The sequence below is a fragment of the Convolutriloba macropyga genome, chromosome 12 (assembly GCF_964194025.1).
Source record: "Convolutriloba macropyga chromosome 12, txConMacr16.3, whole genome shotgun sequence".
Lineage (NCBI taxonomy): Eukaryota > Metazoa > Xenacoelomorpha > Acoela > Convolutidae > Convolutriloba > Convolutriloba macropyga.
In genome coordinates this window covers 37,804,633-37,831,402 of record NC_134479.1, presented here as the reverse complement: position 1 = coordinate 37,831,402, position 26,770 = coordinate 37,804,633, and the positions used below count along the sequence as shown (strand labels likewise).

The window sequence follows — 26,770 nt, the reverse complement described above, 5'->3', positions numbered from 1 at the left end:
AGTAACTAAACTATTGGTTACAAAAAAACTGAGATTTAAATGATTGCTCCATTTCGCAACTACTTTTTCGACATTTGATTCTCAATAAACTTGTTTAATTAATTTCGTTTAGCTCCGTGGAACGGGAACCAGCCTCTTAATTTGTTTTTATCTATACTAACTAGGCAGACTTGTTTGCATTCCAATTTATATGTAATTTAAAATAAATTTGATGCCGGAGAAAGCTTATAGAGAAGTTGTGGCTTCCCCAACTCCGTTGAAAACTTAAACAAAGAGAGTAATCTTCAACATGGTGCGTTTTATGATTTTAGTTAGTCTGACAATAATTAGTCATTTCAGACTTGTTCAATAATCTGTTTGAGATAATCTCTCCCCAGATCTGCCTTTTCCAGCTGAGTCAGTCTGTCTCTACTTCCTGGGATATTTTCATCCCGTCTCTCTTTGTCCTTCAACTTCTCAATGTACCTTCTTCGGTTGTGCTGTTGTTGTCTTTGACTTGCATTAATGTCCAGCTCTTCCAATTCCAGCATGTAGCTCTCGATTTCCTCAATTTGATCCAACATTTTAACTGAACAGAAACGAGCTCACGGAAATACATTTTTTCTGAATTTATTTAAAACCTTGTATCAAAAATGGAGATTCAAACTATGGTAATCATTTTTTTTCAGAATGAAACACCGTGAAATACTGAAACACTATTTGAATAACAAACATGGAGCATCGAAGCTTTTGAAAAAATGAGGCATATATCCAAAAAGGAGTTCAAATAAACAGTCATCAAAGTTTGTGTTACGGCAAATATTTTTCTGCTCTAATTCTATAAACTAACCCGGAACGAATTTCAAGTCTTGATCAGTACTTCTCCGGAAAAATACGTCTTGAATTGACAAATCAGTACTGATCATGTCTTATCTCAAGTCGTCAGACTTGTGTAGACATGTCATGACTTGCTCCAGACTTGCTAAGCCTATATCAATTCCTGGTCAAGACTTGGCAAATTTTGAGTCAAGTCCTGGTCAAGACTTGGCGAGTCTTGAGACAAGACTTGCTCAAGACTTGAGCAAGGCTTGTCAAGTCTTGGTCAAGACTTGACTCAAGATTTGCCAAGACTTAAAATTTGATTTATGACGTGCCAATTCTAAAAAGTGCCCTGATCGGAGCTCTGATACAGTAATGATCCAAGACTTGCAATTTCACTGAATCAATACTGATTAAGACTCGACGTTCATTCCGTGAAACTAGACAAAAATTTCAGTCGAATTTTGTTATCATGACTCAATAATCAACCTAAAAATAATCGTTTGCGTGCCGAAAAACAACTGCTATCTTCAAACAAAACCAGCCAAAACTTAAGAAAAAGGTTTAGGAAGCTAAAATTTTTTGAGAGAATTGCAGTCTCTAGCTGGCCAAAAGCCACATTCGATAACACTGAGAGGCAGCTCCATAAAAAGTGGATCAAAAAGTACGCCTCATAACAAAATTTTCACTCCAGAAAATTTACTATCATTTTTGGCTTATTTCTGTGGTTGCTCTCAACAATGTACCAGTTAGAAGTTCTCTCAAGAAACTACTTTTTGTAAATGATCTCAAAATCTTTCGTAATACTAATTTCAGATTGAGAAGATGATTCGAGAAGACAACTAAGTATTCCATAAATGAATTCGAAAAATAATTTTTCCTAAAGGAAACAGCTGGTACTGATGTTCACAGAAACCGCAACTCAGCGATAAAAAATTACGATTTGTGACGTTAGACGTCCTCTCTGGTAGCTAAGACGACGAAAATGAACTAAGATCTAATTGGTGATTAAATTATGAAATTACTGATTGAGGGGTGTACATTTCTCGATAATATTTGTAGATTAGAAAGACAAAGAGTAGGTTTTTAGCTGGCTATATTATTGTTCAAAATAACAACTAAGTTTTGAAAATTAGTCTTAAGCAATTAATAGTAGTTACTTAAGTAAATTTTGGGCATGAAAGCTCTAGACCTATTACATTCTAAAATTCGTGGAATTAGGTAACTTATTTTTATTATGGAAAATAGCTACGCAAAATTTTAAAAAGTTACAAAAAGCTGCCACTCATTTTGACAAAACTGCAAAATTTTTGAAAAACTCTTTTTCAGACGTTGGCCGGTAATGTAATGATTTTGCTTCTTCCATAAAATTGCGATACCAGAAGAGTTAAAAAGCACTGAAACTAACTACAGCAAGAGTCTCCATATACGAGTATAGTTTTCCTTTGGTCCTGGAAACAGCCACAAAATTAGAAAAACCTGACTCTCAGATAGAGCTAGCCAGATGAGGCATTTTCCAAAATAGAAAAATGCAAAGAACCGTAAACTTAAATTATATGTATTGGCGTCGGTACTAGGCTGTCATTGTTTTCCAAAAAAAATTGAGCCATACCAAAAATACAAAGAAAATTAAAGAAACGAGCTAAGCTTCAGTTCAACTTAAAAAACAAAAAGAACATTATCTAAATACAGAAACAAACATTCCAATAAAATACCGCCATTTTTTCAGCTTGTAATTGCATTTCGTATAAGGTAGACAACGTCATTTATCACTTTCTAACGGTTACTGATGTAGCAATCGATTTATTTGTGATTTTGTTTGTTGTGCTTTTTTCTGCAATTTTTTTACCTCATAAGATGCATCCGTTTCAGGAAATTAGCAAAACTGCTTTGATTGAAATTTTCCAAAACTCACAGCACACTAATTCTCAAATCACTGGCGTTGATAGATTGTTTCTTACAATATGATTCATCCCAGACATTTTGAAAGCCACAAGATTTATCAACACGCGGGCCGACACATCATCAAAACTTCAATATAAGAGCAAAAAAATTGCTAAAATAAACATACCTAACAATTTGGCAACAAGCCTCTCCAAATTATCCACAACTTTTTCAGCTCTCTCAAGATCATTTTCTCGGATGCTGAACTTTTGCAGCCACTCCAAAATTGATTTGGTTACGTCATCTTCTCGAACTTGGTAATAAAATGGGGTGTTGGAATGTTGAGTCCAGTGGCATTTGTCCGCGCACACCTTGCAGTAGCCACTTTGTTCCATAGCTACACACTTATGTTTTTCATGATCATTTTCAAAGCTGCAATTGTCGTGGCAAGTTTCTTTGCAGAGCAGACACACCGTAACAAAAACTCCAGGTGGTTTGCTTATTTTTATCGGCTCCTGAGAACTGTTTCTTTCATTATGTTAATCAAATCACTTTATAAATGAACAGATTTCATTGTACGTGGACGGTGGTCTCAGTGACATAATATATCACATTTTTTGAGAATCTCTGTGACATATTATCTCATGATTTTTGAGAATTTAAAGATTTTTTCAAAACTTGTGTGTGCTTTTTTCCTGTCTCGAAATCCTTCATAATGACATAAAACAAACAAGTTTTTAGAACTAAGATTTACTGGAACAAAACAAGGCAGTAAGATCAACAATTTAGAGATTCAAATAGCTGTTATGACTTACACTGAACGGTAACAGTAACTTAGCAATCCCTATTTTCACGAAGTAAAAATTCAATTTTAGAGGCATTGTTACTCCAGCTGAAAATCAAATTTCGAAAAAAAATTACCCCATTAGCCCCCTACACTAGTCCTCTCGACCGCCTATGAAACTTAGATAAATTGCAGCGTTCACACACCAGAAATCCCAATGTAAATTTGATGATACTCATCAGAGTTTCATTGTAAAATGAAAGTGGTCACAAGTTGTCATGTTTTGTTTGTTTAACTATGGCTAAATTTGTACTTGTGTGGAACATTGGAGAAAAAAATGTGAAATTGTTATCGTGTATCAACTTTCTTTTACTATAAAACTTGGGTGGATTTCATCGAATTTACTTTAGGATTTCTGGTAAGTGAACGTTGCGTTTTATCTGAATTTCATAGGTTGACGAGGGTACTAATGTAGGGAACTAATGGTCTAATTTTTTCAAAATTTGATGTTCAGTTGAAGTAAACTTGCTTCAAAAAATGAATTTTTACTTCGTGAAAATAGTGGTTGCTAAGCTACTTTTTGGGTTCAGTGTAGGTTATAACAATTTGAACCTCTAAATTGCTGATCTTACTGTCTTGTTTTCTTCCACTAAATCTTAGTTCTGCTGTTCAGTATAACTCCAAATACTCTTTTTGGCTTTTTGAGACTTTTCAGCTACTGCAGCCAACTAGATTTGTGCCTTTGTGGCTCTTATAATTTGCGATTCCCCATCACTTTTTTCCAATCTCAAACAATCATCCACCAACCCTCTCATGTAACAGTTTTTGTTGAGTACTCAAGACTTAGAATTGAAGCTTAGCGGTGAAAATCATAAATTTATCACATTTACCGCTAGCTGTGTAACTTTGTCACATTTAACGCCTATGTTACATAATGTTACCGTTTTTTCTGCCTATTTCTCTTTCTGGTTATTGGTGGCAACATCTAAGTATGGGTCACTTTAAATTTAAAAAACCGCCTAATTTATGCATTATTACGCCATTTTTAGAAGAAAACAGCTCTTTCTTGTTTCTTGAAAGAATAATCAGTCAAGTTCATCTGATTAATATCTTGACGCAATTCGGACAACTTCTCTTTCTCTCGATTCAAATTCGCTGATTCAAAAAGAAGACTTTGAATTGTATCATCAAGAGCTAGAATTGCGCTCTCAATTTCGATTGGGCTGCTTTGAAACTTCGTCCGAACCATAGTCGTCGGATTTTTAACCAATATTGATTTGAAAAACCGATTATAATTTTGAAACGTATGCGCCCAAAGTTTTTCAACTTTTGCGTTTCGTGTGTACAAACAGATATTATCCACAGAAAACTTTTCTGCCAAATTGTGTTCGAATCCTTTTGTTCCGAAAGTTGTGAACAAATCAACATTTCCGACAGCATTGTGATCAAAAAGTGAGCAAATTTTGTTCACCACGTTTGTTTCGAATTGAGAAATTGCATTGTTTTGTTCAGGTACAACGATGCAAATGGCATCAATTTTTGTGTGATCTTTTTCAATCAGAAAGTTTATAAGATTTTGCCCAAAGGACATACCGTTGTGCTTTGATTGAAAACTCGGCGTGTCAATGAAAGTGTATCGGCAATTACGGTCTTGGTATACGTAAGATGTAAACCAGTCCTTATCTTCAGGTGCTCCCGGATATTTTGCTCCTGGATAAATCGAAATTTCTTCGTTGTTTGGTAATTCGAATCGGTAATAATCTGTTGTATATTGAATGTCCAACAAATAGTTAATCATACCATTTATTAGTGTGGTTTTCCCACTTCCAGAATTTCCAAGGATCAAAGTGGATTTTTGCAATTTGTTCGGATTTTGGCAAAGCGAAAGCAGCTCAAATTGTCGAAACTTGTTCTCGGTATCACAACTATTCGGACTGAATGTTCCGTTAGTGCTTGCAAGAAAATATCGTTCAGGTTCAAAACCAGGGGATGTTGCCAAAAATTGGTGATATTTTAGCCATCTTTTGTAGACGTGCTCTCTAAAATGAAATTTCCACCTCAGGTTATTTCGAATTTTGTTACGAAAAAAAAGTTATTATAAACTAGAAACCAATAGTGAACCGCAGGAGCAGCCAGAATCTGTAATAAAAGGCAGATTTTATAATCAATCTGGCCTTTATCAAACCAACATAAAGCTATGCGGATTATTACGCGTCAGTGTCAAGTTCAAATTTTCACAGTTGATAGTTAGTAAAAATTACTCTCATTAGCGAAAAAATAGTCCAATTTGCGATATTAAAGTTATTACATGGGAGAAAGCATATCAAAAAGGATTTCCTGTTTTCATTTTGCCAATTTACCCCCAAAGGAGAATTAGAGCATTGCTCCTATGCAATATGTATGCGAAATTCCAGCGATACGGGGATCAATGTAATTATTATTGGAGAAATTTGCTAATACAACCGGAAGTAACCAAAAAATAACAGAAAAAAGTCTGAAAACAAATTTTTTTCCTGTAAATAAGTAAAGGCGTCAAAGTTTACGAAAGCAGTGACAATTACAACATTTGAAAGCAAATTACAGCATCAATTATTAACACTTATGAACAACCAGGCAAAAAATGACAGCCCATGCAGGAAAAATACAAAAAAAAATGTTTGATGGTGTCTTAGTCATTAAAACCAAGACCTCAGTTTTGTCAAACGAATACATCAATTTTGCCCAGATAAAAAGCAGCTGCAACCTAGCGTTACTGAAATTATGTGAGAAGATAAGAAAAAGAACGAAAAAGATGCACTATTTGTTTTCCGATCCACCTTTTTTGGTTCAGTCATTTTTTGCCGATGGATACGTTCATCGTACAGTGTTGTGCTTGATATCATTAGAAAGCCCGTCTAGCGTAGAACGTATATTTTTTTTTGGAAATTTATATTTTCCACGGGGTTATCGAATTTTAAATTTTGATATCATTCAGCTACTCTCAGTTGTTTTAATAGCCGTATATTTTTCCTACTTTTTGTCAATTTTGCATTAAAAATATGTTTAAATTGTTAACAATTGTGTCGTAGACTGCAGTTTCAAAGATGGAGCAGAGTTTTGCTTAACTGTTTCATTCAAACATAGACTAAAAATCTGCCTAATTTTTTTTATTCAGCCGTTTTAAAGGAGTGTTCTGGGTTTGACAAACTGTTGTTTTTCTAAATTAGCACGATAGTAATTCAAAACTCTTCATTTTGTTTTTGATATAGCGTTTTTTTTTGTCAAATTACATTTTCGCTTACATTTGGAACAATTATATATTTTGATCTGCACCAATATCATTGCTAGTTTCAGTAATGTTATGTGTCTTGAAAACAGAAAAAAATTTATAAAAACTCAAAAAGTAGAATTGATTAGGGCGTTGTATTTTTTGTAACCTTTCCGGCGTTTTTCTTCCTTTTAATTCATTTGCCAGGAAGTTATTAAATCAGAACGATATAAATTTACTGCTCAGTTGCTAACAGATTGTATTTACGTGCCAATGAGGCCAAATAGGCACATTATACAATCAGTCATTAAAGCGCGTGGTTCTTATGGCTTCAAACCTGTGTGTCTAAATTTGCTTTTGAAGATTCGATATCTTTATTTGTTGTCATTTTCTTTATTCGATGATTTAATCACATTAGTTAAGTGTTCAACTTGATTCCCAAAAAACTGCAAGTAAACCTATATGGTGTTTTAAATAAAATCTTCGGTTTTGTCCTTGAAAAGAATTTGTTTTCAAAAATAGATCTTTTTCGAGCATTTGCCACAATTTTATCGCTCATTTCTGTCAAAGTTTAGCTGAATGACAGCTATTATGAGGCATTTTCTTCTAGTGAATTAAAAATTAATAGTCACTGCGTTTTTATCTTTAAAATTTTGGTTTTTTGACTTTGGGTCTTCATTTCTTTGGTTTTTCTAACTTTCCCCATTTTTGAGGATGTTTTTTTTCTTGTCACATTATTGCCTTAATGAATGTGGGCATATCATATTCATGACGTTGATGGTGTGCAACTGAAGATATATGATGCTCTTAATGAATAAATTATTGTTTTCGACGGCTGCGACGCCGTTTTCTTTCAAGATTTGATTGAAATTTTTGTTTTTGACCATTTTTGTCTTTCTTTTTGAAGTCATATGATATATTATTAGCCATTGCATTTTGGAATGCCCTATTGTGCAGATATAAGTGAAACTCTAGTTAGGATTTCAGTTCTAAAGTTAATGGTTTTCACGAATTTTAAGAAATTTGTTTAAAAAAATTGACTAATTTTTAAAATTAAGCCCTTTTTAATCATAATTTATCAACTTTTAAATAAAATCTTTACAGAAAAACCAAAATTTTTCTGTTCAAATAAAGTTTGATTTTCATACTAGATAGCCGTTTGTGTTTAAATTAACGCTCTTCTAGCTTTGTTCTGATTGCAATCTTAAAAACTTATATGACCCATATATACACATGATTTTGATTAGTTAACAGTTTATGATTTTCATTGCTTGGACACCAGTCTTAACGTTTTTTTCTTGAGTTTTTCTTTTATTGGCAGTGCCTTTTGTCTTTTTTAGTCAACACTTGTATTCTGGATATCGGGTGTCATTAATGGATCCCTGCAGTGCTTTAAATGGACATAATTATTGATTTCAGATAATAGTTAATGTTTTTCATTACTAGGAATCTATTTGTTTACAACAAAAGTACAAATGTAATTTCTTACTTCTAATTTGACCTTTTTTGTCTACTTGGTACCTGAACTCCTTAAGGAGAGTTCTCAAATCTTTATTAAACTGAAGGTTTATTTGGTTAATTTGAGTTTGATGTGAGGCTTTTTTGACTTCGTGAATGGTTTTCAAGAAAAAAACATTGAGTTTTGGTTGTAAATAAAGTTTTTTTTGTTATTTATTTTTGTTTGTTTGTGTTGTCTTATAGACTTGTAAAGGGTATATGTCATCGGTTCTCTAACTCATTTTAATTTATTTCGTATAGTCATTTGTGTTTAAAGCATTTTTTATACACAAGTTATTTTTGAAAAAAAAAACCCTAAATTCTTGAAAGCTTTTTATCTCATCCTTATCTGGAAGGCCATTAGGTCAATTAAGAGGATGAGCTTGGTCGGAACAGTATGTTCAAACACAATTTACCGAGTCTCATTTTTAATCAAAAATTTCACTAAATTTGTATGCGAAAGAACTCTTATGCATCGAGAGAAAAAACAGTAAAAAAAAGAAAAGGTTGCGAAAAAAAATCTCTTCAAAAGCAAAAAATCCCAACGTACTGAAGGCTGATCTGAAAACTGTTCACAACTTTTTGTTCTTTCCAATACTTTCACTAAATCAGCGTAACTAGAAACGAGTTTCCACTTGGAATTCTAATTGACATCAAAAATGTTAAAAGTTGGATCAAGTTGTAATGATAAAAGTCCTGAAAATTCTGCATCAGCTAGGTTCAAACATCATATTGATTGCAACCATTTAAAAACATATATAACCAAATAACTAAATAACTGATTTTCACTATACAATTCAATTACTAGAAAAAAAATTAGGAGAAAAAATTTAAACAAAAAAAACTAAAGTTTAAAACCTGGTTCTGGATTTTGGTTTGAGTTCAGCACAATCTTCATTTTCAAAACAATTGACCTCAAAAGACTATGCAAGAGTGTCAATTACAATATCAGTTGTATACGTAAGTTGCGACGGCAAAAACTATACGGATAAAGATTTTTTTTAAGTTAAAGTTTTGTTCAATATGTTCTTTTATTGCCTTAAATGCAGAGTTTTAATAAGAACCTTATCAGAAACGTGTACATAAATGAAAAAATTTGAGCTAAAGAAGCTCTCTGCTTTTTCATAAATATTTGCTCATTTCGGTTCTCTTTCTTTCTGTATTTTTATTTAGCATTGTTGAAAAATGTGAACTATGAAAAAAATACAGGACTTATGGAAGCAATGTTACATGCTTACTTTCAAAATGTCAAAAAGAAACTCAGGCAGTTGAAAAAACTAGTCAATGATATCGCTCCTAATTGTAATTATAGTTTATCGGAGAGCTGGTTGACTCTTAGAGACAGTAGAAACAGAGAACTTAAATATCTAGCGAAGTGATCGATGGGGTGAAGAAGAAGGTGCATTATAGCAAAAAATTGGAATTGGTTAGAATGCAAATTTTCCTCTCAAACTCTGAGCAACATTTCTTATAATTCAATTGAGCAATTTTGTTCGCAGTTCTTGAAAAATTGCTCTTATGCATTGACATCGCTTCCACTAAAAACAAATCAATATCCTTAATAAGGTATTACACAATAAACCTCTTGAACATCAAAGAAAAAAGAAACTTCATACAGCTATTCTACCGCATCATCTGCACATGGTGTATTCAAGAAGTGCCACCAAGCACCAAAATGGGTTCAGCAGACTATTGGACTACATTATTACTGACAACGGGGGGTTTATTGGTGGTGAGTGTGGTCATAGACTAGGGGTCCTAATTGACTAAAAACCGCTGCATCTTTCGATATGATTTGATGTCTACTTAGCAGCTTTGATAAATTCTACAATTAGAGACTAGCATAACTCTAAGTGAGTTGATCAGCAACCTAATGCCCTCCGAGTTTTACTTGTTTATCCTGTTTTTGATGACAAATAGTTAAAAGCGCCTGACAAAAAATCGGTCAAATAAAAAATCGCATAAAAAAGACGGCAGAACTATAATTGTTAAGAAGCTTGTTTGAGATTAATTAATCATTTAGCCTATTTTTAAAATGATAATTGAATTCTGGCCTGGATATCGCTACGGTATTGCTTATTATCTAATGTTGCCTAATTATCTGACTGTGGCTAGTTAGTGATCAGATTTCGACTCGTTCAAGCTCATTTATACCCGGGTCGAGGTTTGGTAAAAAAAATAATGTAAGATTAGCGGTGAATAGCGGTCTTGTGATTATCACATATTTTAACCGTAACCGTGCTACTACTTAAAGCTCTCGTTAGAGTTTTTCAAGCTCATAATTATGTCGGTCACTTTGGACAGACTTACATATTCGGATACTTTTGAGAAATCTGAAATCGATTTCGTGACGTATAAGATGATTAGATGTTGCTTATTTGATTTCTGCAAAAATTAGAGAACAAAAATTACCCAAAATTTGCTACGTTTTTGTGGCCAACATAGACACATATTCCACTTGGTAGCGCATGTGGGGTCTCGGCAACAATTCTGTAAGATGTCTGGTTACACGGAATTCTGGTTTTCTCTGGATTCAACTTGACTTCAAACACACAGTATTTGCCCTCTATCAATTTGTCTTCCTTCTGGTCGGCAAAATCACCCGATCGTTGTGGGTCATCTGCAAAGTAGGCTCCCTGTCCACATGACCGACCATTTGTTTCGCTTAGAGGGTTCACGTCTTCATCGTCCTGAAAAAAAATGTCGACCATCTAACCCCGGTTCGGGGTGTCACCGCTAAAAATCACTGAAGGATGTAAGATTTGGGGTGAACTTGAATAAAAGTGTAAGATTTGAGTTCAATGCGATGAATGCGATGAAAAAAAAACTATTAAGGGGAGTAAAAGTGTAAGATTTGCGTTCAATGCAATGAATGCGGTGAAAAACAGCTTTTAAGCGGGGAAAACAATTATAATAATTGTAAAAAAATTAATAATAATAATAATAATAATAATAATAATAATAATATTAATAATAATAATAATAATAGTAATAATATTAATAATAATAAAAATAATAATAATAATAATTTTAATAATTTTAATAATAATAAAAATAATAACAGTAATAACTATGACAATAACAATAATAATAGTAATAATAATAATAATAATAATAATAATAATAATAATTATTATTATTATTATCATAAAAATAATAATAATATTAGTAATAATAATAATAATAATAATAATAATAATAATAATAATAATAATAATAATAGTAAAAATAATATTAATAATAATAATAATAATAATAATAATAATAATAATAATAATAATAATAATAATAATAATAATAATAATAATAATAATAATAATAATGATAAAAATAGTAATAATAATAACAATAATTTCTTTTAAAAATGCACCTTTGAAAAACAAAATCCATTTTAGTGGTATAAAAGTCATCGACGTCTATTAAATACAATTTTTGATCTCATGAAAATCTAGACTAGGATTGCGCACATTCTGAAAAAATTCTGAGTCAAAAGAAAATCTGAAAAAAAAACTTTTCGACCAAGTTTCAAAGTTTCAAAAAAAACATATCAGACTGTCCTTGTCTTCGGTCTGCATTTTGCATTGTTCTGCTCAATCTCCTCAAAACAATTAGCGTAACTGTATATTGAGCAAAATCAGATTGGTTTTCATTAATATCTTATTTGACGCGGTGGTGCGGCTTAGAACTAACGCCAAGTTAGTATCAATACAGGACAAATCTTATACCAGTACTCATTCGAGATTTGAACATCGGACATTTTACACTCAGCAGTTTAATTGTATGTCTTTGATAAGACACGTGTGGGTCGGAATGCTGAGACTTGAAATCAGACTTATAAATCTTGTAGAAGAATAGAAGACTTAGAAGACTGTAGAAGAATAGAAGCAAGAAAATGTTTATTAGGGAAGTTATTTTTGTTTTGATGCCGCAAAACCAAAAATGCTTTAAAACAATCTTTAAGTGCCAGATAAATTTTCAAAGTTTCTTCTCTAGACAGTTTCATCTATTATTCAATTACCGAGCTTTTAAAAATGCCTTTCTACGAATCACGAAACCATGTTTTGTATCTGCTTTCTTTCCAATTTTTTTTTGCTTTCTTTGGAGAAACAATTTTTCAGTATCCGTCATACATTTTGTCACGTTTTGATTACTTGACAATTCTTATTCGGTGTGAGTGAAATTTTGAGCATAGCATACAACTTTTATATGATTTAACTCATAACGAAAGCGAATGACCATCTTCAAACATCACCGTTTGGCAATATTTTACAGCCAATCACTTTGTTCGTCCAAAATAATTGGATTTAATAAGCGTATGTGCCGTTTAAAGTGTTATTTATATTCGTCCGTATTGGAGATAGCTTGACAAAATTAATAGAACTGAATAACTTCTTTAGACCATTTTTCTATTTTCAATTGCATTCGTCGGGCAAACAGTTTTCACAAAATTGTACTTTTCTTATTTTTTACACATTATTCAAGACTTTCCAAGACTTTACCAAGGCTTGAATAAGGTGTCTTAAGACTTGAAAGAAATAAAACTTGATCAGCAACGATTTGTCAACGTAAGACGTGTAATTTGTTGAAGAAGTACTAATCAAAGCTTAACTTTATGCTCGCTTCGGGATATTAAAAGCCAACTGTATTTTGTAACTGATCATCAGTTTTAAATCCAGAACATTATTATACATATGCATACGATTATACATATGTAGTTATATTGAAACCATTTTTTCCCTACAAAAATTTTACCTCATGAATATTTCGACCCCCGACTCGAAACGATCTGTCATTAGCAATTCCAACGCTGCCCGAAAGTCCAGATCCATGATACCCGATAGCTGCTTGGTCAAGCCACGGTCTGCTGGACAGAAACTTATCAGTATTAATGTGAATTCTGACCCAATCATGGTTCGGCTGAATGTATGATATCCCATTTAGACTCTTCCGCTCGTATTTGTCGAAAGGGAACCAAACGTCGAGGTCCGGGTTCAGATCCGATGGTTGCAATTTAAACACTGGAAGCTGTTCATCTCTCACTTTCTGAATGATTTCATGACCAATCCAATTTTTGTTCTTCTTGACTAGTTTTTGAACTTTTTCTGTGACTGTTTCGTCTGTTTCTGTCACCGTGACTTGCATGTTCAGTCTAAAACAGTTAAAATATCTGGAATAATGAAAATTGACTCGTTTATAAAGAATGAAACATAGTTTCTGGGTATGATTCGAAAGTACCATTTCGAAACTTTATCCTGATATTTCGCGGCCTGATGAAGGCTGCGGCAAGATTCTCCTCGGTTTACTCAAAAAAAATCTTAGGGTCTGGAAAATCTGATCATGACCCGATCCAGAGTCTGCACTGTCTAATTAGAACAGTCTAAAGTCTGGATATTATAGAGGTATGGTCTGGATAATCTGAAAGCTTGTACGATATGATCAGAACTTTTTTTTACAAAGTCTTACAAAGAGCTCCAACGCAGAAAACAATCAGTCCCGAATAATGGTTAAAATTGGAACGAAGAGTCTATTTAATGACATTGGAAGATATAATGGCCAGCTTCATAGAGTTCCTGTTTACATAGGTTAAAGTAATAGTTTCTAAGATCAAACAAGTACTTACTCTTCTGTGTTCACTGTGACATCTACGTGATTTAAAGATTGACATTGAAAACCGCCAGCCGCCTGCTGGTGCATGTTTAATCTCACAGCTTTCTCTTTCTCATCCGATGGTTGAAACGAATCGTCGAGTAGCATTCCTCTCGGCAAAGGCATTGTTAGTTGCGATTTCTGGTGATCTGTTGCGTATCGTTGCCATCCGCTCGCGAAAAAATAATTTGCCATCATTTCAGACCAGTTTTCGGAGCCAGCCTGGCCGTCATCTGTTGGGTCAGACATCAGAGTTTCACAACCTAAATGATACTTCGTGGTCACAACGCTTTAAGATGCAAATCATTTCTATCAATAACAATAAGTACTATTAATTATTTTTACAAAATTGTGGCAACTTATTTGGTATACGCATGTTTTCTCATTCTTCTGTTTTAATTACTAAATGCTGAAATTAGAGAGCAGTTCCGAAAAAAAACAAGATTTAAAATTGTTTAAGATTCCCTAAGTTTGAAACTACCGGTGTCTGTTATATTCTGTTTTCTGATTGTCGTAATAATTCTAACGTTGACTTTCTTAAATTCTGGTCATTTCTGGCATTTCAACAGCTCTAATTTTTTCGAATACTTGAATAGAAAATATCAATTGTCCTAATTACAGCTCACAGAGTTCAATCGTTACAACCAGCGCATCAGACGCCCTGATCAAAATTAATTAGTTGAATTTAAATTACAGTAATTGGAATAATACTCACCTTGGCCTCCTAATACGCTTCTCAAAATATCAAATGTTTTCTTCTGCACGTTGTCCAGTTTCTGTTGAACTCTTTCAGAATCTTTCTCCTCATCTGATGTTGGTTTTGGTCGCAAAACTTTGGCAACCAACTTTCGCGTTTCCCACTCACTCAAAACTGTATCTTCACCAGGTAAATCGCTGGATTCCATCTTTTTCTTCCCGAAAAGTATTCCATTCAGTTCCTTGTTAAGCTGCTCTGTATCGTTAGCGAGGATTCCATCGCTATCAATTTTTGTCAGGTCCATGAAAGCCCCGCTAAGATTCCTGTCAACGTCGGTGTGTCGGAACACAAACGTGTGCGTTTTGTTAGTTCTCATCCCTTTCATTTTGTGTTCAAAGTCACTCGCTTTAAAATTAAAGTCGTTCAGAAGCCGATTTTGGGTATGAAGGAAGTCTAGAGCAATTGAAAGTCGAATAAGAAGGTAGTCGGAAATTAGTTCGAAAACTAGATTAGTGAAATTTTTTGATCTCAAAAAATTTTGGGAAAGCGAAGTTAGAGTTCATCAAAGCAAGTAACAGAAAAACATCTATGGAACTTAAATAATAAATTCTAATTGCAGTTTTTTTCAGTTAAACAAATTACGCTTTATAAGATGTCATATGATTATACTTGTTCTCATCAATTGAGCCTTAGAATCACAACTTTCAAAAGCAACCTTTCTGGATTATGATTGGTGGATTTTTTGGTGGATATTTTGGTGGATAATACTGTTGAAAATAGTGGTTTTACGAAAAAAATTTGCCGTTTGTGATCCAGTTAAAAAGAACGTGTCTTTACATAGTATAAATCATTATATACAAATATTGCACTCGTGTCTGCGGGGTGCAAATGCCCGTGTTGACCTTTCTTGCAACCATATCCAAGAGCCATATATGGTTCCATACACGCCATACAAAATTTTCGTTGTTTGATCTTACCATGGTTGCCAAGTTTTCCATACAAATTTTTTTTCGCGTTTCAGCGATTCCATGAAAGGGTGGGTATACACGTAGAAAGTAGACAGGATAAACCACAAACAGAACATTTTTGGTCTCTATTGCTCTTGTATGGCATCCAAGAAATCTTGTATGGCATCCAAGAAAACTTGTATGGCATCCAGGTCTGGCTCTTGTATGGCATCCAAGAAATCTTGTATGGCAACCAAGAATTCTTGTATGGCATCCACGAAACTTTCCATGGCATCCAGGAAAGCATTTGAATCAACGATAAAGACCAGAAAACAATGAAGCGGCTATAAATGGTCAAGAAATAATTTTTTCAATCATTTATTAATCTCGTAAGCTTGAGATGAGAAGCATTTATGGCATACAGGAAAACCGTAACCCAACCACGAAAAGCCACGATAGCGTCTATTGAAGCATTTAGTTCTCTTGTTTGAAAAAACTTAAGAGAAACCATGAACTTGAACGTTTTTCAAAGTTTCAACCGAGACTTTTCACCACTAAAACATGTCAGAGGCACTTATTTCACGCTTTTTCAACCTACGTTTGAAATTTTGTATGGTCAGTTATATGGTTGCCAAGTTTTCTTGGTCACTATATATGGCTTGGATATGGTTGCCAAGATTTATTTATGGTGATCAACCCGGGTAGCATGCACCCACTAAGCTGGGGGGTGGGTGAGGAGGGGGCACAAACGGGTAAGATCCAAGAAAATTAAACCAGAGTCTGGCACTGTTATGGAGTGGTTGCCGCGACTTTTGACATCCAGCTCTATTTTGAGTTCCACTTTGCGATAGCAACAAGGAATCTGATCCACGAACAGAAGACGTTGGCTGTTCTCTGAAAAAAAAAACAAATTTTAAAATACTCTGAAGCCAATTTCTGAATTACCTGATTTTTTTTTATCTATTAATGAAATAATTCGAGAAAAATTATCCCCTAGTACTATTCATTATCTCACATATCCATTAATACTATTCAATAACAGGTCAGAAACAAAATCAGACACTATAACCACGTTGACTTGTGAATTAAGCATAATTAGACTACTGCTATTCGATTCTCGTAATTGGTGGTTTTATTCGGGATATCGGCCTCGTTTCAATCCATTAACAACTCGGATCTTCTCCGTTTGTGCCCCCCAGCTTAGTGGGTGCATATTTTTACATAGTGATTTACTATGTAATGACACGTGCTCCGTAACTGGGGGTGCATAACGTACAGGGGGGGGGGGGCACAAACGGAAAAGATCCAACAACTCTATAGGTCACAAAGCAATAATTTGTTTTACTCGTAAAATGTTTGAATGCATCAATGTACTTATCTTGTTTTAGAACTTCATTCAATGTAACTTTTACTTATGGTACATCAAAATTAAACCCTTTTTGAGACTGGAATCCTTACTTTTTTCGTAGGTTGAGAGAGAACAACCGAATGTCAGTTGCGCATAATAGGAGTTTGAGATAGCTTGACAAAAATCTCTGGTTATTGAACATACTGACCAGAGATATGAAATCTTGGGGACACGAAACGGCGAATTAATGGGCTATAAAAGATGTCCACGTTCAAGAGCCTAAAAATTTGGTGTAATGTTAGTACACAAGGCATGCAACAGAGAGATGCTAGTTATTTGTCAGTTTTTTATAACAATAAAAAAATTGAAGTCCCTTTTTGCAAGATCCATCAGACTCTTGCAATGGTTTCCATCGAGTTACAAAATCCTTCAAAATTATCTCGTACACTGTTTTAGTAGAGTTTTTTGCGGTACGATTCCTATCAGAAACGCAAAACTTTAATTATAAGTTTGATAACATTTGACAATCATCAACAAATACATCACCATTTTTTAGTAACGAGAAAAAAGCAGCGCAATCGACTCAATGTAATTTTCAAAGACTATGCAAAAAAGCAAGTAATAATCTATAAATTTTTGAATTGTAATTTTTGTAATGGTTGTGGCGCGATATTTCTGTTTTATTGAAGACAAGCTTCAAAAACAAGTTAAAACATAATCGACTAACGTCGGGTGAATTGGTTTCAAACAACTGCCTTTGTCAGTACCTGGTGCAGCCTAGGGCGGTTAGTAGATGGCTCTGGTTTGGGGAGGCTAGATTTAGCTTTATTGAGGGGAGTCCGAAGAAGCGGGGGGAGCAGGGATGAGGGAGCGCGCGAAAAGGGGGGCGGAGGTGGAGGGGTCGAGGAGTGGACGAAGATGAAGTGAGACGAAATAGGTGGGGGTTATTTTTGGGGGTGTTACGTGACGGGGGAGAGTGGTACTGGGTTAAGTATGGGGTCTGGGATAGGTGAAGGGGTTCAAACTTCAAAAAATCCTTCACGCCATTTGTTTTTGTCTCCTAAACAGTTTCGATGAATTGCATACATAGAAAATAATAACCGTATGGCTCCAAGAGAAATTTACTGTGCTCCAATTTTTAACTGTTTATCCCATTTTTGAGGACAAGGAGTCAAGTTCAGACAAAAAAAGATCAGAACAAAAGTTGGTAGAAAGAAAAATCGCATAAAAAGGACAGGCAGTTCGAACATTTACAGATTTAAAACAAATATTTTCAAACTTCTAAACTACATTCAAAGAGTATAATTTTATGATTAGCGCTGCAGCCGTTTTCAGTTGGGGAAAAATCTGCAAGGAGGCTCGGTAATTTGAAAACAATGTTATTAACTGCATCTTTCACCAGATTTCACCAGCTAAAGAATTTAATTTTAAAGCTAAAAAAGAATTGATTAAAATTGATTTTATATGTAATCATTGTACGTACCCCTTCCGTGGGGGAGGAACTATATACCCAAATGGGTTTTCTTTGTTCAGACAATTTTGTCCGATCGATATATTTATTGTAGAGAAAAGTGAGTGGCATCATTAGAACATTAGAAAGCCCTTCAAGTGTAGAATTGGAAACTAATTTTTTTTTTGAATTTCCCTTTTTTCGTGCAGTTTTAGAAGTGTAAAAATTTTTGGGAACATTTGATATTTCGATGTGATTTTGTTCACTTTAGCGTCATTTTGCTAAATTATAGAATTATGTTCATCAATATCTTAAATAAAAATTGAATTTACAATTTAATAAGAAGATTTCACGCCACAAAATGAATCAATATTGCGTTCATAATAGACGAAAGGCGATAAAAAGAATAGTTCTGATCTGATAGGGAAGTTTACTATTGAAAAAATCGAATTCTTTTTGAGAGCTGTTTTTTTTAGAATTTTTTTCATATTTTTATTTGTTTTCAAGTCACCCAGAGACAAGTCACTTTTCATATTGCAGTTACGTTAATTACAAACCTCATTTACAGTCGAATGAAGCCCAATGAACAAAAAATTCGTTTTAATGGAATCGATCATGTTTTTTTGGCTTCGACTCCGAGTTTTCGTAAATTTTAATGAAATTTTGATTTTCTTTTTGAGGTTTCACAAAATTTTTGGAGTCCTATGTCATAGATTTTTTCGACTAAAAGTGCAATAGCTTCTGTAATGAGCATTAAGTGAGCCTATCTAGTGCATTGAGTGGACAGTCATTGTCTGCCAAGACTTAAAATATAATTCTTTTGATTTTTTTTGAACTTTAACCAGTATTAAAATTTTTTTCATGAATTGTAAGTCAGTCTCACATATGACAGGACCCCCTTCCTTTCTATTTCAACCCAAATTAAAATAATTAGCGGTTTTAACTTCTAACTATTGGTTTTATGACTTCAATTCCATAAGAGTTCAGAAACAATTAAAATATTTGGAAATTTTCTTAGTTTTGGTTCCTGTTGAAATCTTATCACATTATCTTGTTATTGATAGCTCCTAATGGCTTAGAGAGGACCTTCAATTGATCTTACATAAGGTTTTCAGATAAAAAAGGTTAAAGATTGAATGTCTTCGACACTTTCTTCTCGCACTTTTCTCTTGAATTTCTGGTTTTTGCCTGTATTTGTTGTTGTTTTCGTAGTCATAAGACTTATTGTGATGTTTTAAAGGTGACTTATGAATTACAAACATTCTTTCCGTCCCATCGAGCATTAACTTAGCGTATTTATTTGCTTCCGTTGAAACTAGTAACTTATTCTCATCATTGAGAGGTCCCATCCAATTTTTTGAATTTCAAAAATTAACATGTCTACTGATATTGTTTTGTAACTTATGTTTTGTTTTTTGGACAATATAAGTTTTCATAAAACTTTTTTGAGTGGTATATTTATTTCTTTTTCTCTTCTTTTGCCTAATTTGCGTAATAACAGATCCCAATGATTTACAAATGTGGCCCAAATGAATTTAGATAATCTTCCATTATATTTTTGGCTGAATTAGTAGAAATAAACATCAAAAAAAGAAAATATAATTTACAGAGAATAGCTAATTAATTTAATGGCTTCAGTAATTTGTAATTTTCAAAATGCTGTTAACAAACGTTTTTAATGAAGTTCGACATTTTCTTCACCTAATTGGAGGTTTCATTAAAATTCCGTATAGAAATCATTATTGGCTTTTATTGCTACGCAATCTCAAAAAATTCAGTCTCAGGGCAACAAAATGGGCGAATATAGACTTCTCAACTCGTCTTTTTCAAAAAGTTTTTAACAAACGTTTTTAATGAATTTCGACATTTTCTTCACGTAATTGGAGGTTTCATTAAAATTCCGTATACAAATCAAACTATTGGTTTTTATTTCTACGCAATTTCAGAAAGTGCATTATCGGGGCAACAAAACGGGCTAATATAGACTTCTCAACTCGTCTTTTTCAAAATGTTGTTAACAAACATTTTAATGAAGTTTGACATTTTCTTCACCTAATTGGAGATTTCAATAAAATTATGTATACAAATCAAACTATTGGCTTTTATTTCTACACAATCTCAAAAAGTTCAGTATCAGGGCAACAAAACGGGCTAAAATAGACATTCTAACTAGTCTTTTTCGAAATGATATTAACAAAAGTTTTTCATCACCTAATTCGCTCAAGAGTGTATTAAAGAGTGGCATAAAGAGTGTAATTATAGTGTATTTTTAAAAGTGTAATAAGGGTGTACTAAAGAGTGTAAAGAGGGTACAAAAAAAGTATATTTCTCAAAATTACACTTTTACACTCTTATCCCTGCTAATTAAGAGTGGAATTGGCTTTACACCCTTATTCTCGCTTAATAACGGTGGAATACGGATGTACACCTCGGCCCGGGGAAGTTTTAATCGTGAATCCAACATGCAGAAATATCACGAAATAGAAAATTGACATCCATATGACAAGACTATTTTAAATTTGAAACTCTGAAAAGTCATTTCAAGAATTTTAATAAAAACGTATAAACTGCAGACGGATCTACTCTGTTTTTGTCCCCCCACCCCTCAGTGTTTTTACGCCCCCCCACCGTTACAAAATATAGGATGTTCTAGAAACCGATTGAACAAAGTCATTAACAGATGGAACTAGCCTGAAAAAAAAACTACAGGCGTTTTATGTTAAAGAGTTGGACGGTAAAATTGGACAAAGCAAAACTAACTTCTATTGGACTAGGTAAAAAAAACATTGCAGGACAGATCCAGAAACAAAATTCAAAGAATATTCCTGGAATAAAGACAGAACTAAACCTTGAAATAAGCAGGATTGAATTTGAAGAATTGCATAGGAAACAATTCGGTCAGAAAAATATTATACAATTTTTTCAAAAAATCCAAATTGTTTTCTCTTTTAGTCATCATGTCTGACAAACAATGAACTGCTTTATGAAATTGATTTTTGATAACGTGAATTGTCATCATTGAAGACAGATGCGGGGAAAAAGACTAAAAAGGTTTTATTGCAGAAAGAAGTTTTTCTAGAAACAACAAAGTTTCCTTAGCATCTGCTTTCTTTTGTTTTTCAATTTCACCTTAATTTTTGCCAGCATGGCTTTAATTAATTCAAATTAATAGAGGTAAATAAATTTTTTTTTTCATTAGAAACTGTTTCAGAGATATGCGCGTTTTTGAATTCCGTCAAAAGACATATCTTTTTTTCCTCGAATCGGTGAAATTTATTTTGATATATTAAAACACAAGGCTGATAAATTATAATTTTGAACATTTTAGCTTCGTAATGACCCGGAGGTTGGTGGCAGAGCAAATCAACGCTAAATCAGTCTAAAGACATTCTGGTTTTCAGGATGGCTAGTGCTCACATTTCTTGTCACAGTTCCTGTCACAATTTACACCGGCTATTCTGTTTTTTGAGTAAAATTTACTTCATGAAAAATAAGATGTTCAGCTTAACTCCCGCCAAAAAGGTTTGCTTTATATGCGATCCGAACTTCCGCGTGGGTACTTGTAACATTTAATTTGCGTAGCAAGTCATAACCACTAAGCTAAATGGGCTTTGTGGTAGTTGCCTACAAACTAGCTTAAGTATAAGTATTGTGTATACTACTACAGTAATTACCAGTTATAAGCTACAAAAGTACGATTTGATTCTGCTCAGACTTAATTTTGGGGTATAAGAAATTTTCAGACTGTACAGGATACGTGTATTCTAGGCGAACTCTATGATCTCATTATAATCTCAATGAAGAAATACTGCACATAAAGAAACTTAAAATATTCTGAAGATACAATGTTTCAGAACTGAATTAAGTTTTTACTCTTGAAATGTGCTGGTTGAGCGCTGAAAAGACTCAAGTCCGGGGAATATCATCAGTTTTTGAATGGTAAGCTTAAACATTCTCCTTTCTTCCATACTGACATTTCAAAAGTTTTTTTATATTTTCCAGTCCGAAAATTTGACAATATCTTTATGATCAATGAGGGTATCAGAACCCACAATTACGCGATTTTTTTTTCAATTTGTTTTTAATTTTTTGTTAACTCTAAAAGAAATGGTTGTTTATTACAAGTTTGTAAAAATTATTCGAAAAAAAAACTTAAAAATCTAACCTATTGCAGCTTTTCTTTTGCAGGTTTAACGCCATCCATTTTTGTTCTTAAAATGTGGTTTTACGTAATTTTGTAATGCGAAAATGAGTTTTGTTTTTGCAAACATTGATTTTTGAGAATTTTCACGGGAGTTGACGTGTAAACGTTTTGGCTGCAAGTTAACACTTTCTACCTCTAACATTTTTGCGATCCGTGCTTTTCAATTCACATTTATAGTTCCAGTTACACGTTATATGCTCCTACATAAGTCTGTTGTCATCTACTTTTGCTCCAAAAAAACGTGCCTTCAAAATATCTTCACTTTGAATAGAAAAAGTAGGCCGTCGTGCTGATTTCAAAATCTGTAAAAAGCTGACCTTCAAATATTTTAGTGGGAAAATCTAAAAATGCCGGAAAAATTGGTGCATAATCATAATCGTTGATTTACTGCTTTAGGACATCACCTTAAATCATGTAGTCCTTCTAACTTTGATAAAAGGCGAAATAGAAAACAAATGTTAACGACAAAAAAGCGATGTCAGCAATTAGGGCTTAGCTCCATTTCGTTTCGTGGCCTTTGAAAACATCGAGACCATAATATCAAATGAAGTCATTCAAGACAAATGACAGGATAAACACAAAAACGCCACTTAACGTATGAAAGACCAAAAAGAGCAATACCAGTTACTTACTCTTATCTTTAAATCCTGTCCGTATCTTTCGCAGCCTGTTCCAGAGATCTGGATTTAAGCCCCGTCTCATTTTATTGGCAATCTTTTGATCGTATTTATGCCGTTCCTTAGAAGTATCCTTCACGAAGACGGCATTTAGATGATAGCCCATTCCATCAAAATCCCCACCTGAGTCGCTCGAAAGTTTAGTCACGGGTGAAAATTCTGAACATTGGAAGCAACCTATAACAGGAAACGAAAATTTCGAATATAACTTGCACGAAATTGCAAATATTATTATTATCACCCGTCATTAAAAAAGCTCGTCATCATTAAAAAGCTCGTCCAGCGTAGAAATCCGAATTAAAAAGATTTTTTTTAATTCATATTTTTCGACGAGTTATCGAGGCTTAAACTTTCGTGAACATTTCACTAAATTCCGTCGTTTCTGTTCACATTTTCCTGATTTTTACTAAAAGTTTTTGTCAAATTTGTTAAAATCAAGTTGTAAAAAATAACGGATTTGAGCTTTGGAGATAAACGAGTATTTATGAACCGTCTGATCAAACTTTTTGACAAAAGTTTTGGCTAAGTTTTTTAAAATTCAGCAAATTTTTCATCAAAAATCGCACCAAATCTGCAACTCTAAACCACTTTGTTTTAAATTGAGGTAACTAAATACTTAAAACCTGCTATCGCAATCTGTGGAAACTTCAAAAAGATTTATGTCTCTTTCCCCTTCCTTGGAGGTTTTTCTAGAAGTAAAGTTTTGCGGGTTTTTTGCTAATTCAACACGATAACCAAAATGCACCAATTATTTTTGACTTTTGTTTGTCAAATTACTCACATCAATAAAACTAGGACAAATGACGTGTTTGGAAGAATAGGGGCAGCATTTGCCGGGCAGGTTTTGAGCTAATTGAAGTTAAGTTTCTTACAAACCAATTTTATTCGGATTGCTTTGGGCGCTGACTTTTTTGAAATAATTTCGATTTTCTGTTTTTGGTTCTTTTATCATAATTACAGCCAAATAACTTTCTTTTTTGTCCATTAGGGACCCAAATTAAGCATTTTACCATTTTAGTTAAAATATTTTGGTTTCTTAGGTTTTACCGCAGTTTCCACATAAAATTGTTGGTGAAATTGTTCGAGCTCCGTCTGCAATAATGCGTATTTTGTAGTCTTACGACGTAGTGTCTTTCAGTAGTGGTCCAATTAGCTTTATATGGAGTTTTTGTTTTAGAAGGAAATTTTATATAGAGATAAGTATTCTATCTAGAATGTTTCAGTTGAGATATTAAGGCTGCTCTAACTATTAAATTTTTTTGTTTAAAAAAATACTGTTGAGCTTTTTCTATTTTGTATCTTTTTTAAACAACTTATAGTTCAATTTCAGCAGACACAAATCTCATTACCTTTCTTATTAACTATATTTAAGTCACTGGAAAGTCACAATTGCGGCTTAGATTTAATGGAATGGTTTTTTTGGCTTCAATATTACAAATTTTTTTCTTTGATTTCTAGATCTTTGCCTAGTGTTGTGGTTAATTTTTTGTCCTGTCGATTCAATTACCTTAATAACAATTATTATACTCAAATGATTATATTTCAGGAAATCTCAATGGAAAATGGCTAATATGTGTTTGAAAAGATTATAGATTTAACGGCTTCGACACTATTTTCTCACAAAATTTTTTGGAATTTTTTATTTTTGTCGGTACTTCCTGTTCTTTTTTTTTCAGACGTATGGCATATTCTTTTTACTGTGAAATCAAACTGACTTAGTTTCGTGGTAGTATAGAACTATTTAAGTTTTTCAGTTCATTGCTAATGCTTTTCACGACCAATATTAGTTGTTTTCTAAAAATTGGTACATCACTTTTAAATTGACAATTCTTTCTTTTTTTGTCTTCTTGTTCCCTAATCCTATTAGCAAAAAGCCACGTTTAACAATTGTTTTTCGTTCTGTTAAAAAATGCATTTGTTTATGTCCAATATATATAGTGAAAAAACTATATTTTTAATAGGTTCGACATCAATTTCTCGGAGCAGTTAATTGAGTTTTTCATTTTTGTCTGTATCTGCCTTTGTTTTTGTAGACTAACGACGTGTTCTGAATACTGGCAGAGGTCTCAAGAAAGTAGAATGTGCAATTAGGGGAGGATAATTGTGGATTTAAGCCAATAGCTGATGGTTTTCATTAGTATAAAATTGATTGTTTTCAAAAAATTATCTTTTTTTAATTTTGTCTAATTGTTAAGTAGTCTTATCAATGGCATGTGACATATCACATTCTTCGTGTTGAAAAAAAGCGCATCTAAACATTTTTTTTAATTGAACAGCTTATGCTCTTCACGGCCCCGAAACTGTCTTCTCGGAAAATTTAATCAAATTGTTTATTTCTTTGTTGTATTTGTCGTTTTTGTCGTAGACGCATTACAGTTAATTACAAATCTCAATAGCTTCTTATGCCATGGAGGGTTTTGTTAGAATATCGAACAATTTATGTTTATAGCTGATGGTTTTCGTGAATTTAAAACTATTTGTTTTCAAAAAGTTAACTTTTCTTTTAACTTTGCCCCTTTTTGTACTTTTTGTCTAATTGTTATCTAGTCTCAAAATTTGAAGTGACATATCACATTGCTGGTGTTGACAAAATGCAATTGAAAATATTCAATGTTTTCAGTGAGTGAATTATGCTCTACACGGCTTCGAAATCGTTTTCTGGAAAAATTTATATAAATTGTTTTTTGCTGTATTTGTCGTTTTTTGTAGTCGATGATATAATAAGGATAATTACAGACATCAATGGCTTTTTATTGAGGTATAAATTAGGCAACTCAATCATTTCAGTTAATAGCTAATACTTTTTCTGTTTTCTAAAGCAATTCTATTCAAAAAACTGCAGCTCATTTTTTACCTTTGCCATTTTCATCTAATTGTTGCCTAGTGTTATTTAAGGGCGGATTCTATACCTGATCTAAAAAAGTTCAAGTTTCTTGGTTAGTGTTATCAGATGCTTTTTGGACTTTGTTACGAGGCTTGTTTTTTTAAAAAAAATACATTGAATTTTTGTAGTAATTAATGCTTGTTGTTTATATTTGATTTTGTTATTTGTCTTGTGTCGTAGTCTTTTTAATGACAGGTCCCGTAGGTCCTCTAATAGGTAAATTATTGTATTTAGTTAGTGATTTGAGTTTAAAACCTTTTGCGTACACTAGTTATTATTTCGAACAAGATGTGAATTTTTGAGTTTTTGTCATTCTGTTCCTCATTTGGTAAACAATTAAGCTAAAAATGTGGATGAGCAGGGTCGGAACTTCATGTGCGAACGCACATCACCGAGCTTCCTTGTTATATCAACCATAATTCAGCATCAATAAATAGTCGTGCTAAACTTAGAATGATTCTGGTCAATAATTGTGCTACTTTTAATCAACAGTGCTCTTGACATCTCCGTAAGTTGAACTTTTCAAAGAACTCAACAAAGAGTTCTAAGTTATGTTTGCTTAACACAATGCAATATTTTGTTACTAGAATAGTTGAAAAATTCTGAGAGCGTACTTAGTAATTTTAGATATTTTGAAAAAACATCTGGCATAAATTTTGGCGAGCAGCTAACCATACCTCACATCATAACAACAAAATAAGTCAATG

At 33.2% G+C, this 26,770-nt stretch overlaps 2 protein-coding genes across 2 annotated transcripts; both read right to left on the bottom strand.

Annotated features, from left to right (window-relative positions):
- Positions 1-312: 312 nt before the first annotated feature.
- LOC142351110 (uncharacterized) lies at positions 313-3,191 on the bottom strand. Its single transcript, XM_075403200.1, has 2 exons — positions 2,870-3,191; positions 313-568 (listed from the first exon to the last, which is right to left on the bottom strand). Exons 1-2 carry the CDS (start codon positions 3,075-3,077, stop codon positions 336-338), a joined length of 441 nt encoding a protein of 146 aa, XP_075259315.1. The 5' UTR covers positions 3,078-3,191; the 3' UTR covers positions 313-335.
- Positions 3,192-4,511: 1,320 nt separating this feature from the next.
- On the bottom strand, positions 4,512-23,315 carry LOC142350489 (uncharacterized). The gene is made up of 8 exons (XM_075402340.1): positions 23,135-23,315; positions 16,275-16,394; positions 14,572-15,006; positions 13,831-14,119; positions 12,963-13,359; positions 10,623-10,900; positions 5,267-5,505; positions 4,512-4,621 (listed from the first exon to the last, which is right to left on the bottom strand). Exons 1-8 carry the CDS (start codon positions 23,283-23,285, stop codon positions 4,512-4,514), a joined length of 2,019 nt encoding a protein of 672 aa, XP_075258455.1. The 5' UTR covers positions 23,286-23,315.
- Between the last annotated feature and the right edge of the window lie 3,455 nt (positions 23,316-26,770).